The sequence below is a fragment of the Rhipicephalus microplus genome, chromosome 10, assembly GCF_043290135.1.
Source record: "Rhipicephalus microplus isolate Deutch F79 chromosome 10, USDA_Rmic, whole genome shotgun sequence".
In the NCBI taxonomy this organism is placed as follows: domain Eukaryota; kingdom Metazoa; phylum Arthropoda; class Arachnida; order Ixodida; family Ixodidae; genus Rhipicephalus; species Rhipicephalus microplus.
In genome coordinates, this window is record NC_134709.1 from 108,691,234 (window position 1) to 108,709,007 (window position 17,774).

At 41.5% G+C, this 17,774-nt stretch overlaps 1 protein-coding gene across 2 annotated transcripts in view; it reads right to left on the reverse strand.

Annotated features, from left to right (window-relative positions):
- The window catches only part of LOC119181447 (uncharacterized), a 136,822-nt gene that overhangs the window by 44,875 nt on the left and 74,173 nt on the right, over nucleotides 1-17,774 (reverse strand). Inside the window, exons 1-4 of one of the 2 annotated variants that reach the window (XM_075875975.1) lie at nucleotides 16,693-16,936; nucleotides 14,181-14,300; nucleotides 9,635-9,780; nucleotides 3,595-3,684 (exon numbers count right to left, since the gene is read on the reverse strand). In XM_075875975.1, coding sequence (XP_075732090.1) covers nucleotides 3,595-3,684; nucleotides 9,635-9,780; nucleotides 14,181-14,256 — 312 coding nt within the window. In that variant the 5' untranslated portion in view covers nucleotides 14,257-14,300; nucleotides 16,693-16,936. Of the gene's footprint in view, nucleotides 1-3,594; nucleotides 3,685-9,634; nucleotides 9,781-14,180; nucleotides 14,301-16,692; nucleotides 16,937-17,774 lie in introns of those variants that run through there. The other variant, XM_075875974.1, reaches the window with a different exon arrangement.

Below are 17,774 nucleotides of genomic sequence, written 5' to 3' on the forward strand. Positions count from 1 at the left end.
ACATCCTCATCCCAAACCAACACGGCTTTCGGGAAAAACGCTCTTGCAACACCCAACTATTCGAATTGTTGACAGACTTGCACAAATCCATGCATAGCTCTGCTCCTACAAATGCTATTTTTATAGACCTTTCAAAGGCTTTTGATCGCGTCCAACATAACCGATTAATAACTAAAGTCCGTAACCTCCAGCTTGATCAGAAAACAATCCAATGGATTCAAGAGTTCCTCTGCAACCGGTCGCAATCGGTCAAACTTAACCACATAATTTCCAGAAAGTGCATGGTAAAATCCGGTGTCCCCCAGGTCTCCGTGCTCGGACCATTATTATTTTTGGTCTACATCAATGACATTGGATCTAATATTGTTTCTTCTCTACGCCTATTTGCAGATGATTGCGTTATATATAAGGAGATTACCGAACCGAATGACAGTAGCATCCTACAATCAGATTTGTTAAAACTCACAGAGTGGTGCAACTTGTGGCAGATGCACATCAACGCTGAAAGAACCAAACATATTAGATTTACTTCCGTAGCCAACCCCTCATCATCCGTCAGATACATAGTCAATAGCACCGTAATCGAGACCGTTTCATCCACAAAATACCTCGGCATTTTCTTTAGTTCCGACCTAACCTGGAACAGTCACATTGAATACATCACCAGCAAATCATCAAAAAAACTCGGTCTTTTGAAACGCCGCCTCAGATGCGCAAACTTGAAAACTAAACTTCACGCATATCAAGCTCTGATCAGGCCTTCACTAGAGTATGCGTCAACCATCTGGCATCCACAGGCGGCAATGTTATCTGATATGCTAGAATCGGTACAAAATAAAGCAGCTCGGTTTATCACCTCCTGTCATTCTCGCCACCAAAGCGTAACATGTCTTAAGCGTTCTCTGAACCTTCCATTGCTTGCCACGCGCAGAAAGTTGTCCTGCCTATGTTTTTTCCATAGCTTATATCATAGTGACTCGTCATTTTCCCGATCATTCATTCACCCGGCTCCCTACGTTTCTTATCGCGTTGGTCATGCACATAAGGTCAATCCAATATATTCACGCACTAAGAAATACCAATTTTCACCTCTGCTGTTATCCATTAACGAGTGGAACGCGCTGCCCTCAAACATCGTCGCTATTACAGAACCCTCCCTTTTCCAGTCTGCAGTACTAACTTACTTAGAAGTTGACAATAATTTGTAACCACCATTGACATTTAATGTGTAACGCATGCTTAGAGAATGTTTATTGCTATTTCTTGAAATATGTTTCCTGTTATGGTGAGCTGCTTACTGTGTTTTTTGCTTATTGTGTTATTAGTAATGTTGTTTGGGCTATCGGTCAGTTTGATTACTAGAATTACTCCCTGACATGTTGTTTTACTGATGCTATAGTAACCTCTTGTATGTATCCCCCTTTATGTAATGCCCTCTGGGCTCTTAAGGTATTTAAATAAATAAATAAATAAATAAATAAATAAGAGACAGTGATATAACAGACAAATGCGTATAAGAGACACCAACCTGCCAACAGTAAAATACAGGTAGATAAAAAAATGCATATGAGGTACCCAGCTCATAATAAAATTCTCCTATGTATAATAGACAAGAATTGTTGCCCAGAGCATGCATTTTGTAAAGGGGTTTAACTGTAGTACAACTTATCGATATGTTCAAAGTGCAATATGTTGCACTTTAGTTTTCGACGTCGAATCTGAACATCAATAATGCAGAAATGTCTCATTATTCAGACAGTTCTACAACATTGCGATTCGCCTGACAGACAACGTGTAAAACTGATTCAAATGTTCTGCCAAAACACAGCATACAATGTGACAACTTTGACTACAGCTTTGTGACTAGTAGCTACCGACGATGTAATGCAAATAGCAATATTGAAGTTTTCATGCAATGCCAGCCCCGTTTCAAAACACGTGAACTCTACACCGACCAATTTAAAAAACTTTCACTGTGTCCGAGGCTGAGAACTGATCAAGCTACACTAATAAGTCATAGAAGATGCATAGACACTATTTATCATGCAACTTTCACTCTGCACGTCCGGCATTAGTAAAGTGTAAAATGGTCCCTAAAACGGCTTGCTGTAAATTAGCCATGCCGTTAGTCTACCTCTACACTTAATTATTCGCATTGCACAACTACACTTAACTATTGGCAATGTTTGTGAATCAATTAACTAACCTTAGGACACTTGCGATAATTCACATTGCATTAGGCTACACAATCTGCATCAGCAGAGCTAACCGAAAATAAAAGTTATCCACTCTAAAGCAGTCCTTTTCCGCCTCAACTTCTTCACTGAACACTAAGCCTCGTGCTCAGTGATCCTCCACCAATCTACTGTTGATGATAAAGACCGACCTCCTCCGCAGCTGTCTGGTTCATCCCACAAAAGCAACTAACTTTTTTTTTCCCCCACAAACTAAGACAATCAGAATTACCGCGTGGGTAACTTTTCAAAATAAAGCAAACGCAGAGAGCAGTAGTTGAAGCTCGGTGAGGCAAGGCTCTAGGGTTTGTATGGATGTGCACATTTCAAACAGCATAATGAATCGTAAACTTTACTCGGAACACTTAATTTCGTAAATTAATTATCCAAAGGATTCATGCTTCCACATCATTGGGTTTATGAAATATTGTTAAAATCCTATGTGTCCCTTTGAGCAGCTGCATAAGATTGTTCAAGCATTTTGACAAGGCCCCAACTTTATTCTCAAGGTCTGCATACAATCAGGGCAGCAAAAGAAGTGGCAGACAATTACCCTCGTGAACCAGTATGTGACCATTCCCCCCCCCCCCCCTTCGTAATCTCAGCATGAATGTCACCTGTGTTGTTTGAAATCAGATTACAACGCATGTTTTGGCTACTTTAGTTGTAGGAACCACTTAACAATGGTGGAAATACAATTCAGTACTTTGTAAGGTCTTCAACTCAATTTCATGCCCCCTCTTCAATGTCCACTACTGACTGATCCTCTTTGTAATGCAGCCAGAACAAAAAACGTCGAAATAAATAAGGCAAGAAAATGCGTTGCCACTAAATGTGCTCATAAACAGTTCGACAAGTGGGGCAAGTTCATGTGGGGCAAGTTCATGTGCAGCAAGGCATTGACAGACTAGGCCCACATTCCTGGACTACCACTTCCAAAAACACATCCACTCGTGTAACATTAAGACGTGCGTATCATCGACCACATCAACGAGTTGTTTCGGCAGTGTGATAAGGCAAGGTAGTGTGCTGGGCACAGTGCCAGGAATGCCCTGGCCAATACACAATGAACTGTCCTGCACAACTTCTATAAAATTTACGTCATCCTTGAAAGTGCAGATTTTGGGGAAAAGTACAGCCTACATTTCCTTCCCGCCAGCAACAATAAAGCTACTTATTTTTTAACAATTTTGGCATTCCAGACTTCCAAGTATAAAGGTTTTACAGCAGTCCCCCTAGAGTCCGAGTTATTTGCTGGTGACAGTATGTCTCGTGTGTGTGCTTTTGAACCCAGTGATTAGGTACTGGGTAGAGCACTACGTGACTAGAAGATGCCAGTCATGCATTGACTTGCACTGACCCCAGTCTTGTCATCGCGGATCTTGATCCCTTGAAGAGAGACGGTCAGCTGAACCCTTTGCTTGTGCTCCCCAGATGAACGCACAACCATCTGCAAAATATGTAGAGACATACCTCACATGCAAAATTCAGTCATGCAACCGGTTAAGAAGTGATTCACTGCGAAAAATACAAGATAGGTTGTATTTTTAAAAAAACAGTCCCTTTTTTTTTTGCACTTCTTATATTTCGCACACTTTTACTTGTTTAGTATGTACCCAAAAGTCCACCACAGAGCACAGTTGAACCCCTTCCTAATAGACATGCACCGAGGAGAGAAATTTTGTCTTTTTTATGAAGTGTCTTTTATAAGCAGGGTACAGCATTTGCATTTTTTTATCAACCAATATCTCAAAGTAGGCTTACTGGTGTCTTTTAAACTGATTTTTTTTTACATCCGTGTCTCTCAGAAGGGATTCGACTGCCATTTCAAGCACTCTATAGATAACTATACACAAGATTGAAGCTCACTCATGCTTGGAACCAGCAAAATTCTGTCTAAGCTAAAAGTCCAGCTACTCACAAGAGCAACTAAAGCTTGTGAACACGCATCACGCCTGCTTCTGTCTAAAACAAAAACACAAAAACAACACAAATTTGCACACCCTGGACTTACAACCAAGGCAGGAGTGGCACAAAATATACACTCATAAGTAACACTGAACAGTCACACCCAGGACTAGACTTGTAAGAACAAGTCGCACCGACATTGCCAGGGAGGACGTGGCTCTTAAAAAAAACTATTTTACATTACTTGGGTGAAGTGAATGACAATTACTAAACATATTCAGTTTCTTTTGCAGATTGCAATAAATAGATTTTTATTATTATTATTTGTTATTATGCACCCCGAAACCACGTTATGATTATGAAAGACACAGCAGTGGAGGGTTCCAGAAATTTCGACTATATGGCATTCCTTAAAATGCACCGACATCGCACAGTACACAATCCGCTAGCATTCTGCCCCCCCTCGAAATGCAACTACCGTGGCCAGGATCAAACCTGTGACCTTCGCTAAGAGGATTTTTAGTAGCTTTATTAGAACTAAACATTTAGAATTTTTAAACATGATTTTAGTAGAGCCATGCCAATAGTAAAATTTTGGGTGCAGAGTGAGTTTGAATGTTCAAGTGTGAGTGCGAATCTAATCCAACATTTTTCAAGTGTATCTCAAATATTTCTAAATATCTTTTTTTAGAAGCGAAATAGCAGAAAAAAAAGTGACAGAGAATTCCTAGGCATATGCTTGTGAGATAGCAACATGAGGCCGTATTGTAATTATGTAAATGATTTGGTGACACCAAAGTGTTGCTGACCACACTTTGCGCGTGAAAGGCAACGATGCTATTTCATCAGCCTCTCCTCCTCTTTCAATTTCTGTGGAAACCCAGTTGATGTAGCGCACAAGGTCATGCTCCCTTCTAATTGGCAGTTCCAAATCTGCTGCGCAGATGCCTGTGTAAGAACATTTGAAATTTTCTATGCTAAAAATTTTCCGTGTACAATTTCTCAAGCTTCCTGCCCCCAAGTTCAGGTCCAAAACGGCATTACTTGAGCCCCCACTTCAGCGACATCTATCATCTCCAAGTTGGAACTAGCATTTTCTTCAATCAATTACATTATTGATAGGCTTGTGCGAATAGTGAATTTTACGTTTGAAGTGAATAGTACATATTACATACAAAAAAATGGCCATATTTATCATGACCTCACTAACCTGCACAATATTTTTTTACATTGAAATAAGGCCTCCATGCAAATGCCTTTTTTTTTTTTTCATTCAAAAAAAGTTGAAACAACTTTGAGTAGTAGTAGGATTTGACTTTCGGTAGGATGTAAGTGAAAGCCAGTAGAATACGTAACATTTTAAAATTTATTATACTTTGAGCATATAAGCCATCATAACAAGCTTTCAAGCTTAATAAAACGATGAATTGATTTGAGGGTGCTATGTTCATTTAAAGGGTCCCTGCCACACTTTTTCAAGTAGGAATGCATTCACTAAAGAAGCCTGTTGCCTCAGGAATTCACCGCCACTAAATTTTTAGAATCCATCCAGTACAAGCTGAGTAGCAAAGATTTGTCACACACTGCAATTGCATTCTCTTCTCGTCATGACGAAGGTGTTGGAAGCCAAGCAGGGAGGTATGGCACGGCGAAAAAAAATACTTCACATGCACGTCGTGACCTTGAGCACCTTTTTTCTTCGAATACGCAACTTTCCAGTGTGATTGCGCACGCACACATGGACACGTCGCGGTCTCCTGAACATGACGGCCGAGCGCGCCATCTTCAAATCAGCCAATGGCTGATGCAATGGCTGTGACGAGTGATTTTTGAGCTTGTGGTGTCATTTGCCGGGAGAAGAGAGCCATTGTCAGTTGGCTTTGATAATTTACTGTGAATTCTAGGCCACGTGCGGCGCTATAATATTTGGCTCGCATGTTGTCGGGAGCCTCTACAACAAATCGGCAGCGTTTTCTGACCATGCTCAAAAATTGTTGCAGGGCCCCTTTAAATTTTAAGAAGGGCTTTGCGGCAAAGCATATTTCCCCTGGATGGGTGCTTTCACGGCTTGCATTCCGACACTGCAGTTTTAAACTATTTTAAAACTATATTAAACCATTTTAAATGTCGTTACATGCAGCCTAATATACACCTATTTATTTATTGCGAATGCTTCGAAATTTTCCATAAATTCAATTTGAATCAGAGTGAATTCGAATACTCCGTTATTTTCTCGAATATCCGAAGCATTCGAATATTCCCACAAGCTTAATTATTGACCATAGAACCTGAAAGGAAGCTTTACTGTAATACAAGAAATGGGGAGAAGCATTTTGAAAATCTGAAGGAGCCATTGCCAATCGGGTGCCAACTGTATTTGTCTTCTCGAAGTTTGGTTACTTCAAATAGTGCGATTCCAGTGCAAACTGAATCAAATAGCAAACTCCATTAGAGATATATTTGAAGTTTCGAATATTCACACCACACACCCTTACTTTTAAGCATATTTCTTATGGAGCTTTTCGGCAACTTCATTTTGTCCAACACAAGAACGAAGTATGTGGAAAGATTGCCAAAGAGTTTGTCTACCTGGTGATGATATGTATTTCCTCATAATAATGTTCACCAAATTATAATTCTTCGTAGTCATTACTAGTAGAAAGCAAAACTTTTTTCCTTATGTTCACAACTGTTTATATTGCATTGAAAGTTTCTTGAAAACAATCAAATCTGCCTCAGCAAGACCAACTACCTGGCGATATTTCCACATACTTTGTTTTGTGTCGAAAGAAATGAGGTTGCCAAAGAGCTCCAGAATATTCTAAATACAGATTTTAGAAATCAAATATCTCCTATTTAAACTCAAATGACATAAATTCACATTGATCCCGATGGACTACCAGTCACACAGCAACAACAAGTCGGTGTGCTTGACTAGAAGCTTTCCAAAGTGCTTGTCAAGCTCTTTGAAAGTACAATGTGAGGCATGCCAGGGGAGCGACTTAAAGCTCTCAACAGTTAATAACAGTAGTTGAAAACGTATATGCTCATAGGCAACTTTGTAACTGTGATATATAACTCTCACATAACTTTGTAGGAACCTTCATCCATTTAGCCCACATTTTTTTATTTACAGTGTTGATGTTGTGCAATATTGCTCTGTTTGATATAATTCCTGCAACAGTGATGGTTTTCCCCGTCTTTTTTTTTTTTTTTCTCTTTCGCTGTCACCGACGTATCAGTATGTCTTCAGGTTTCCTCCTCGAGACGTCACTGACGTACCTGTACGTTCTTCATTGTGGGCTCAAAAATTCGTGCAGAAGCGCAAAGCTGTCGTGATTTGGAGTTGTTAAACTGGTTGTGCCATCTGCAGAATACTCCAGGAACCACACATTTTCACCCTTTTCTGTGTCGGTACATATATTAAAGAGTAAGGGGCGACTGCACCCATGCTTCATAGCTGTGGGACATGGTCTCGTCGCGCGCGCTACTCTCTTAAGGGGGCAGACTGGTCTTAGACATTTTTTGTTTTTTTCTTCATTGATCTTGATAAACTGCACAGGATTATGCCATTTTTCCTGCTGATTTCAAATATTTAATTAGTATTCCTGTAACTCATCTTAATCCTGAGATAACTTAAGCTCACCCTCTATTGTTTAAGGCCACCATAGATAAAAAGTGCTTTATGAAAAGTGATATTTAAGATATTCTAACATAGACTAATGACTATAGAGTGAAAGTATGCAAGAGCTTTTTTTGTTTGTTTTTAGGCTTTCTTTGTTATTTTGCAGCAAAATGAACTATCCATTTTCAAAAGCAGTTGGAATTGTATTACAACTTTGATGAGTAATTATTTAAAAGGCTTGGGCTCTAAATTCTGCTCCCATACTTGCATTCTACACACATACAGGTTTCCATTGCAAAAATAATTATTGTTGTCCCTGCTCTAGCTGCAGTGATATTGAGGCCTCTAAATTGAACTGTCGTAAGTTTACTTTTTTGAAAAAAATTGAAAAACTGAAAACACACCGCTTCTTAAAAAAGCAACAATCATGGTGCGCATGTTTTGCAATCCTCATAAAGGTGCTTATGGTGCCCATAAATTCGTAGCAGAGCTTCTAACACAGGTGCCGGCCAATTATAAGGAAGCCTCGAAGTCGGTTCCCCATTTTTTTGTAGGTTCTGCATGTTAACAGCACCAAGAATCTAGACAGAATGACATGACAAAAAAATTACAGCAGAAAATAATACTCGAAAATTACCGCAGAAAACAAAAATACTCGCAGAAACCAAACACGTCAATTTTAAAAAATTAATTTTTTTGTCACTTTTTGGTCCCAAAGACACGTCTGCCCCCTTAAGCTGAGTGATCATGTGCTGCATGTGAACTTAGGTACAAGGGTTTCAAGGGTTGTTCTGCCATATCTTTTCAAGGTTGTTCCTTCATTTATTTTTTTTTTTCAGCTCTATTGGCGTGTCTGGTACGGCACATCAAGATCATGGCCTTCGTTTCTTCTACATACCAACACCTAACTCGATCATTGCTTTCACTCAATGGCCACGGCCTCACTTGATGCTATTAGCAGTAAATGAAGTTGTCACGTCCCCTTGTTCATCCCTATCTGTCATCCTAACTTCACAATGTGTCATTTCTTTGTACTTCAAGCTTCCCTAATATTCCTGAAACCTAATCAACATTGGGGTACGACATCACGGTCAAAAACAGCTGATAGTGAAAGGATTATTGATGTCCATTTCACGCTCATGTAACCATACCTACACCATAACAATAGCCTTCTTGGAAATCCAAATAAATAGATAAGTAAATGAATAAATAATGATTGGATGTGACCCTGATCCTATGCTTGGGTGCCCTGGTGCATCCCTATGCTTGACTTTGTGTTTTGTCATGTTGCCAAAGTGCATCTCAGAGGCCATGCAGAAAGATGCATGTACATACTTGAGATTTGCTCAGCCAGGTGTCGTCACAATGATCCGAGCTGTTCACAAAAAAACTATCTGCTCTTTCAATGAACTTAATAAATTTTCACTTATCCTTCTCACAAATAACTGGCCCTTTTCTCAAGTAAACGTATTTGCCGATATCGTGTGTATCCACTATAAATTTTAATTCAAACCAGAACCTTCGATTTCATAATTGTTTCATTTGTTAACGGACCTTTTCTGAATATCTGGAAAACAAGAGGCATGGGCTGCGGTAGAAGTGCTTGGAAGAGAAACAAGAGCGTCGCTCAAAGCGCAGGACAGTAATATATAAAATAAACATGTAAAATAAACAAAGAAACGGTGTGTATGACATCACACCCGCATCTTCCTAGTAATGATGCTTCTAGTAACAAACTGCTGTTTTCTGTGCTTCTCCCATTGATATAACATTCACGCGTGAGCAGAACAAGCAAGAGGCACTCATTCCAACCCTTACGTCACTTAGCAATGATTGGAAGAGATGAGGACGAGCACGAGATGCCCACCTTGAGTCGTGTCATGGCATCTTGGCACATGCGGTCGCCCCGTGCCTCTGGCACCGGCTGGCTCCCGATGAGCTTGGCTCGAAACAGGAGCCCCTCCCCTTCGAACCGAAAGGGGTCGCCACCTTTGCCAGAGCTGCTGCTGCTACCTGCAACACAAAACATTGCCAGAATCATATACTGTATGGCCAACTGGATAGGTGGGCAATTAAAACTGGTGATGGAACTAGCACAGTGTCAGCAATCAATAGTGCAATTAAGTTGCACTTATCCAACCAGCAGCCAAAAGTGTCATGCGGCTTGTCCCATTCATACAATCATTCCTCGTGCATCAGCACCAGAGATGAAAACAAACACAAAACTTTTTGCAACACAGCATCCTCATTTGGAGACGCAACTTAATTCTGTCAAAGGTGAACATTTGGCAGACGTCTGCCTGGTTGGGATAGGAATGAGGCAATCAGAAAACTTCCACTGAAAACTCGAGGTTTCGAGGCCAGACAAGCTTTTTTCTCGGGGATGAGAAAGCCAAAGGTGTACGGCGCCAAGTAAGTTTACTTCAATTGCTATTTCTTAATTTTGCTGTTTCTTTGCACTTATGACAAAGACGAGACTATGCACACTGAGCTAATGATAAATTGTTGTTGCCTGAACTTCCTTTATACCATTTCTAGTTGAAATAATTTACTGCAGAAGGTAATTTTGGTGAAGTATACCATGTTTTTGAGATGCTGAACTTATGGCATTCAACAAGAGCCTTGATATATTTTTAAAAATCTTTGCCAGCAGATAACTAATCCATGTAAATTGAAAATTGAATGAATGGTATAATTCAGTTTATGAAGAAATTTAGCATGACTGTATAACACTTTGATAGTAACTTTGTGATTACAAACAGTTGCTATAAAATATACCATATTTCCACTCATTTTAAATGTGGTCTCGCGATCCTGAAAATATATAAATTTCATGCATTTATAAACAGTAAATCATAACGCATGTTGCGAAGATTCAAATTAACCTGACCTTTCAACATGTCAAGACAGCTGTCATCTCTTCATACAATGAGCAGCACATGCGAAACAGGAACCTTTTTCTATTCCTGTTCCAGTTATTGCACTGTTCATTGCATCCCGAATAAAAAGGAAGCAGCCCATCAACATGTGTTATCTGCAGTCTGGTACAACATTACAAGTCAGCAGCATTTTATCCTCAAAGGCGGATGCACACAAGCATGAGTGCACACATAAGGCCAACCACGTAAGCCGTATGATTGGTAATCGCACCACGTGAGAACATCACTGAGCACATAAGCACGACTATTTCTTCAGTCAAAGAGACAATCAGCTATCAGCGGCTGTATATTCTAGGCAGGCCTTCTCCCGACTAGATTTATATGAACATACATTTTCCACCTCTGCCTTCCTTACAGGCGCTTTCATTTGAACCAAGCTTTTAAAGACACGATTTTCTTTCACCCAAACATGTTAAAAAAGTCATGAAATATCACCTATCTGCAACGTTGCAGTGACCTGGGTACATAGGCGTATCAACTAGGGGGGGGGGGGGCAAGGGTGGCACTAGATTTCTACCAAGAAGAGGTAGGGAGGCTGAGCCCCCCCACTTTTGACGGCGGTCAATGTTGGCTCCACGCTGGGAAAATTAACAACTAAGACTAAATTTTCTTTGAACATAGTAATTGCTCGGTGATAATGTTACGAGGGAAAGAAAGTATTACGAAAAAATGTTACATATAATCAAATATGTACAATAATTCTGCTGTGAAGATTTTTCTTGAAGGTTCTTCGCGGTGCGGCCGCTTTAAGACCCCTTTGCGCTTTGTGCTGTAGCACAGCAGAGCAGGCTAGCCCTGAACAGGGCCCTATAACATTACATCACTCGCTCTGTTGCACCTGGCCGTTGCAGCTACAGATGGGAATGAGCAAAGTTTTTATGAACTAGTGAAAGCACTTGCTGCTTCACGAGAATAGTTTTTTTTCGTCGAAAAGAAATAGCATCACCGCTGCTCTGTCGAAACTGCTGTGAGCCTATGGGTGTGATGAATCCTTTTCAATATTTTGTTTTGCCATACTGAAAGAGCAAAAAAAAAAGAGGTTTACGCTTCAGTCTCTGATCAACCAAATCAGTGATCAGCCTTGCTTATGGTACCTTGTAATGATGGCAGCAGCTTGCAATGTGGCAACGAATAAAGCAGTGGATTCGAGCAGTGGGAAGCCAAACTTTATATCTTTCTCTGAACTTGATCCCACGAAGCAGTCCCTGTTTTTTTTTTGTTTTTTTTTGCACTGAAGAGACTTAATTAAGAATCGGGCTAATTGGTTTTTATTCAACTTGAATTGAATTTTACAGTTCCCCATCGAACTCTCACAGCGAAGAAGCAAACACATGCAGCGCTGCTTATTCCTCTCTCTCTTTCAGCAAGGATAAGTTATTTGTATTTATGCAGAGAGTTGTGAGGTGATGTATAAAAAATCACCGCCATATCTATTAAGTGATACGACGTGAGAGGCGCTTGCTCGAAGATGATTGTGCAACCTGTGCAACCTCTGTACACATCTATCACCGTCATATATAGACGTGGCAACATTGGTATATATCGCAGCACTGCCCATTAGCATGTTCCAGCGCATACCCCATACTTTGAAGTAGAAAACTGTGTCTTACTCGTAATTTTTTTATGCCATCATAACCATAATGCACAGGTGCCTATTTTTATTGATAGTGGCATAATATATGACATATTTATGACCATAATAGTTTAGCACACGTTTGCAGTCCTCGCCGAACTCATGTATTTAAAATGTTCGTTTTTGCGTGTATCTTGTTATGCCTGACAGACGCTGGCTGTCCTGCCGAAACTTTGGAAGAAATAAATATTTTTGCACGTTCGTCTGTGTCGTGTGTGTGTGTGTGTGTGTGTGTGTGTGTGTGTGTGTGTGTGTGTGTGTGTGTGTGTGTGTGTGTGTGTGTGTGTGTGTGTGTGTGTGTGTGTGTGTGTGTATATATTTCTGACGAAGGCCAGACACTCTGGCCGACCACCGAAACTGGCATGCCCCCCAACTCGTGACAGAGTTGGTACGCTACTGCACCACTGCCTGGGTAATACATTAGAGTGGAAGGACCAGCCTTCCAGGTAAACTTAGCTAATCTTGGAGCTTGTAGACACCGATAGAACTGCGACCGCCTTCCCACCTCCACAGCTCACGTCTCCTGTTCCAACAGCTCATTGACTGCCTAAGTGACACCAGGTTGTTTCCATTGCTTCTTATGCGTATGTTGCACACATCTAATTAAACTACAGCTCTACCTGATTCCTCTGAGGTTTTACAGTTTTTGAATGGATGAAAGAATGATTTACTGAGTGAATCAAATGAACAAATACTTGAATAGGCAAAGGACTGAGTAAATGAATAGATTAATGAAGAATGTCAACTTATAGAAAGAGATATAGGAAATAGGGAACTTGTTGCAAACAACATCCTTGGTCCATTGGTCTAAGGAATGGGAAAAAAAATCTAACCATGTATGCTCATCACATGCGACATGATAAAACATGACAAATATTAAAGGGCCTCTAAACCACCCAGAAGTCAAAATTCAGTTGTGGTGGGGAAATTGTGCGCAAGTGTACAACGAACACAGAGCCGTGAAAATTCTTCAAAATGGTGCCGTAATAGTGGAGTTAGACGAGTTTGGTTATCAAAGCACGGATATTGCTGTATCCGCTTTTTCTTCACTACCCCTCTCTGGTATCCTCTTTGAAAGCCACCTTGCACTCTTGCCTAGCGTCCGTCTGGCTGTTTCTCGGCCCATCAAGCGCTTTTTTTTTTTTTTGCCTCCTTAGCTTATCCCCCCAGGCTTATCGCCCCATACACTTTTTACTTCATCTTTTTTTACACTCCTTTCATATCTTTTTCTCTTACCTTTTTTTTTTTTTCGTTCACCCTCACTGTCCTTTCAGTCCCTGTTCCCCCACGATCGTATCAATTGAGGTGTCCTCCCATGAAAGACAGTTATCCTGCACTCTACACCCCATTTTCTTACATTTATGTCTTTTCCTGAAAAATCACTACCCTTCCCCTTGAACTGTCACATGGCATGCTCTCTTAGGCATGCACATGCAGTCTGTGCGTGCCTAAGAGAACGTGTGCTGCAGGAAGCTGGTGCACGCGGGCAAAACGACAAACAACAAGGAGTATAGAATAACTGGTTGCGCGACCAATCGCAGCATGAATGAAATGCGCAAGGCATCCGAATGCACTGCACTGCGCGTCACACAGAGATCAGAAAGGCCTGAAAAAGAGGGGGGATTGATTCTTCGAATTTGTGGCACACTGGCGGCTCGTAGAGCTGTTACGTGTGACATCTTTGATCATGACGGCATTCTGCATACGATGGGAATGTTCACTTGAAAAATGTTTTAAAAAATTTCAGAGGTGGTTTAGGGGCCCTTTAATGTTGAGAGGCACTCCTCTAAATGGTACCGATCAATCAATCAGCGACAATGCAGGCAACGCTGATGGCTGACCTTTCTCCTTCCTGGGGTTGCCACGGCGGATGGCCCGTCGGCCCCCGTCGATCTTTGCGGACGCATGGTTGTTCATGGCATCCTCCTGGGGGCTGTCCTCCTCCTCCTCCTCTTCTTCTTCTATGAGACCAAAAAAGAGGACAACTCACACTTTTACGCCTGTCGAGAACAATGCAGGAGTGACATTTTTTCAGCCACACAGGCTTACAGTAAACAAACACACCGAGCACACAGCGTTCCTCGCACGTATTAGGGCAAAAGCATCAGGTGCCTTATAGCGTGCAAAAAAGTGATCGTCTTTATCAGCATAAGTGATGCACAACATCATTATGTGATGATGTCACCTTATTACATTATGTCACAGGTCACCCCAGTTTGCAATCACACAATGACGTCCTTAGATGACATCCCTGCTTGATGAAAAGTGGATCAATCTTCAAGACACACACATTGGATGTGCAAAGCTTCTGGATGGGGGAATTGCTATGCCCCTAACTTAAAAGAAAAAAAGATGGCTTTCGTGTTTCAGTCATCTTAGGCACATGCATAAAACTGTGTAACTTTTTTTTTTTTTCTGGGACTTGAGTAGAAGGCAGGGCAATACATCAAGCAAGACTGCCAGTGTGTTTGATGGGCAAAGCGAGAATGCTAAACCATTATTAATTCTGAAAAAAAAAAAATTAATGACACACTGATGCTTCAGTAGCTGTACATGTCGTTCCTTCCCATTTGGCCAGTTATTGTTCCATTCCTTCAGCTACCAGTTCGTCCCTTGAAGATGCAGTTTCACCATATTACGCCAGTAAAACCTATAAAATGAGCCGAGATTTTTTTTTTTTCGTTCTTCACCCAGTTCAGTGAAGTCTGAAGAATGCACAGCCCATTCGACAAATATGCAGAGATATTTCATGCATGGAAACATCAACTATTTGAAGTCAGGCTACTGATCCATCTAGCAATTCGCAACTCAGAAATAGGTGATTAAGAACACTGCCGCAAAAACGAAGACCCACACATACAGTAGCAAAATCTAACTCACAGCCACCTACTTCTATATTTAATTTGCTAAAACCTGGAATGTGCATTGTCTAAGCTTTGTAACTTTCTATTCAAGTGACTAGGCTACTTTCCACAAATTATACCATAGCTTGCTCGTGTGCTGGAGTATGTTCAATCTGACTAGTGGTTACAAAGAACGATGTGACCTTGCCCAAGAATGTACAGTCATACCTTTTGACTTAAAGAACTTCTGATCATTAGAGCAATTATAAAGTTCTGGAACGATATCCCAAGATTTCAATTCCACCCAGCACACAATGGACATGCCTCATTTAAAAATATTCGTCGCAAGAATTGCCAATAATAACCATTATGTGCTGTAACACTGGAATGAGAACACCCTCGAGTACCAATTTGCTTCCAGTAGTCCCTGATCACATAATCGGCTATAGATTTCCACATTTCTGAGTGTTTCACTTTGTCGAAGTTTTCAGAACAGACAAAGAATACTAGTAGTGGAGGAAAAAAACGAAAGAAATATTTTGGTGAGTGCAGGAGATGAAACAGCCTAGACCAAGTTTATTCATACACATAAGAGCAATATTTCTGTCAATCTCCAAGATCTGATCATAATTTTTGTTTTTCACTATTGCTTGCAACAAGATTATTTGCTTAGGACTTTTTCAGCGAAAATATAAATAAATAGGAACTTGGATAATTTGGCTGCCTCACTAATCTTACTGGAATTAGGACCACACACCGCACCTTCTTTCTTCGCACAAAAATTACTGCATTGTTCGGTTACGGTATAACAACATAAACAAGTTTTACTTTCTTAAGCACACCGGGGAAGACAAAGAACAGGAAGCACAGGAGGTGGTCAAAGAGTGTGACCTAATTGAGATGTCCCCATTTTTTCTTTTCATTAAAAACAATGCGAAGACGATATCCCGCAGCGTGACACGATCGGGTTGAAAAGACGCCGAGTCACCGCAGCACAGCCAGGCACAACGGCGAACTGCCGATTACACGAGCAGCGCGCTTCATCATTAAGCACCGCAGTACAGGTTGCAACAATTACCGAACGGTGCGAGGCAAATTTAATAGCCGAAGGCGATCACACTAACAGCTTCCTTTAACCACGACGGTGAAGCAGCTTGTCCGGTCATACCCGTGCTTAATTAAATTATGTTTTTAAAGAGATGTATACACGCAAGCAGAGCGGTCGAACACATCTTTGCACCGCGCTCCGGTGCCACTACGGAGAACAGCTGACTTCAGAAATGCATCGGCGCACCCACCAGTAGCTGCCCCCACCCAGGGGGTCCGTGCAGATCACGCCATACAGGGAACAAATAGGAAGCAAAACCACCGCGTCGAACATAAACAAGGGCATCCGCGGCAGCGCAACAACGCTCAGCTGCTAGCGGCACTCGCCGTGACCTCGGTGACAAGACGGGAGACGATCGGGTTTGCACAGGGTCAAGCAGTGACCCTCAAAAGAAAAGCTCACATGACGTTCGGGGGTCAGCCCGCCGTCGTAGCTCCCAGCAGCAGGGCGTGCGGCATCCCATGCGTGCTTCTTCGCCGCACAGGCGTCTTCCACCGCGGCGTGTCTTGCGGAAACGCGACGCACCCGATGCCGTGGAGCGACGGCTGTCCCTACTCGATGCGACAGGGGTTTTTACCGCGACTTCACACACACACGCACAGCCTAACGCACTGCGAAGACTGAAAACGGGCTTAGTAGGGCGCCAAACCGAAAACACGCCCAGTCGCTGCTGCAGCCGACCGCGGCCAGTCTCAAGCGAAAACCGCTAGGGCAATACTGTCGCTAGAGATACGTAATTTATGCTGATTTGAGGCACCCGGATACAACAGTTCGAAAGCAACAATGAAAGAAATATATATTTGTTTGGTTTCAACAATTAGTAAAATAGCGTCTGAGTTTCCGTGGACGCACCCTGGCTGCACTCATTGTTGCAATGAAGAAAAAAAGAAACAGATACAATGCATGGACATTTCAAACTTTTTCATCTCGCTTGCTGCTATTACAGCCCTATCTATCAAATGCGAGGCAAATGTCTTAGATCCCAAGACGGAAAAAAAAAAGGAAATTCCTCTGAATCCACTTAATCGCTTCACGCATTTGTTTTATTTCTCATGCCCCTGTTTAATTTCTTTTTTGTGTGTGTGGGTGGGAGGCTCACGAGCTAAAAATTGGGGGACCCTTAAACTTCGTTTTTAAAAGTTGAACGCGATAGCGATATTCTGTTCCTAGTGCACACTTTAAACACAAAGCGTATAAATCTTTTCTAAGTTGCTATGCACCCATGAAGTGGCCATAAGGGTGCAGTCACGCGTGTGCTTTTTGTAGTGGGTGACTGGCTTAAACTATGCAGTCATGATAATTTCATGTGCTGACACCCGATGCCAATGTACGCTTGTATGACGCATCATTACGGCAGTATTTTGTATTGTGATGTAAAACATCACACGAAGCGTGTGTTTGTACACACGAAGCGTGTGTTTGTAATGTATGAACGTTACTCTCACTGATTTCCAAGCAGAGGAAGTTATTTTCACTATATTCAC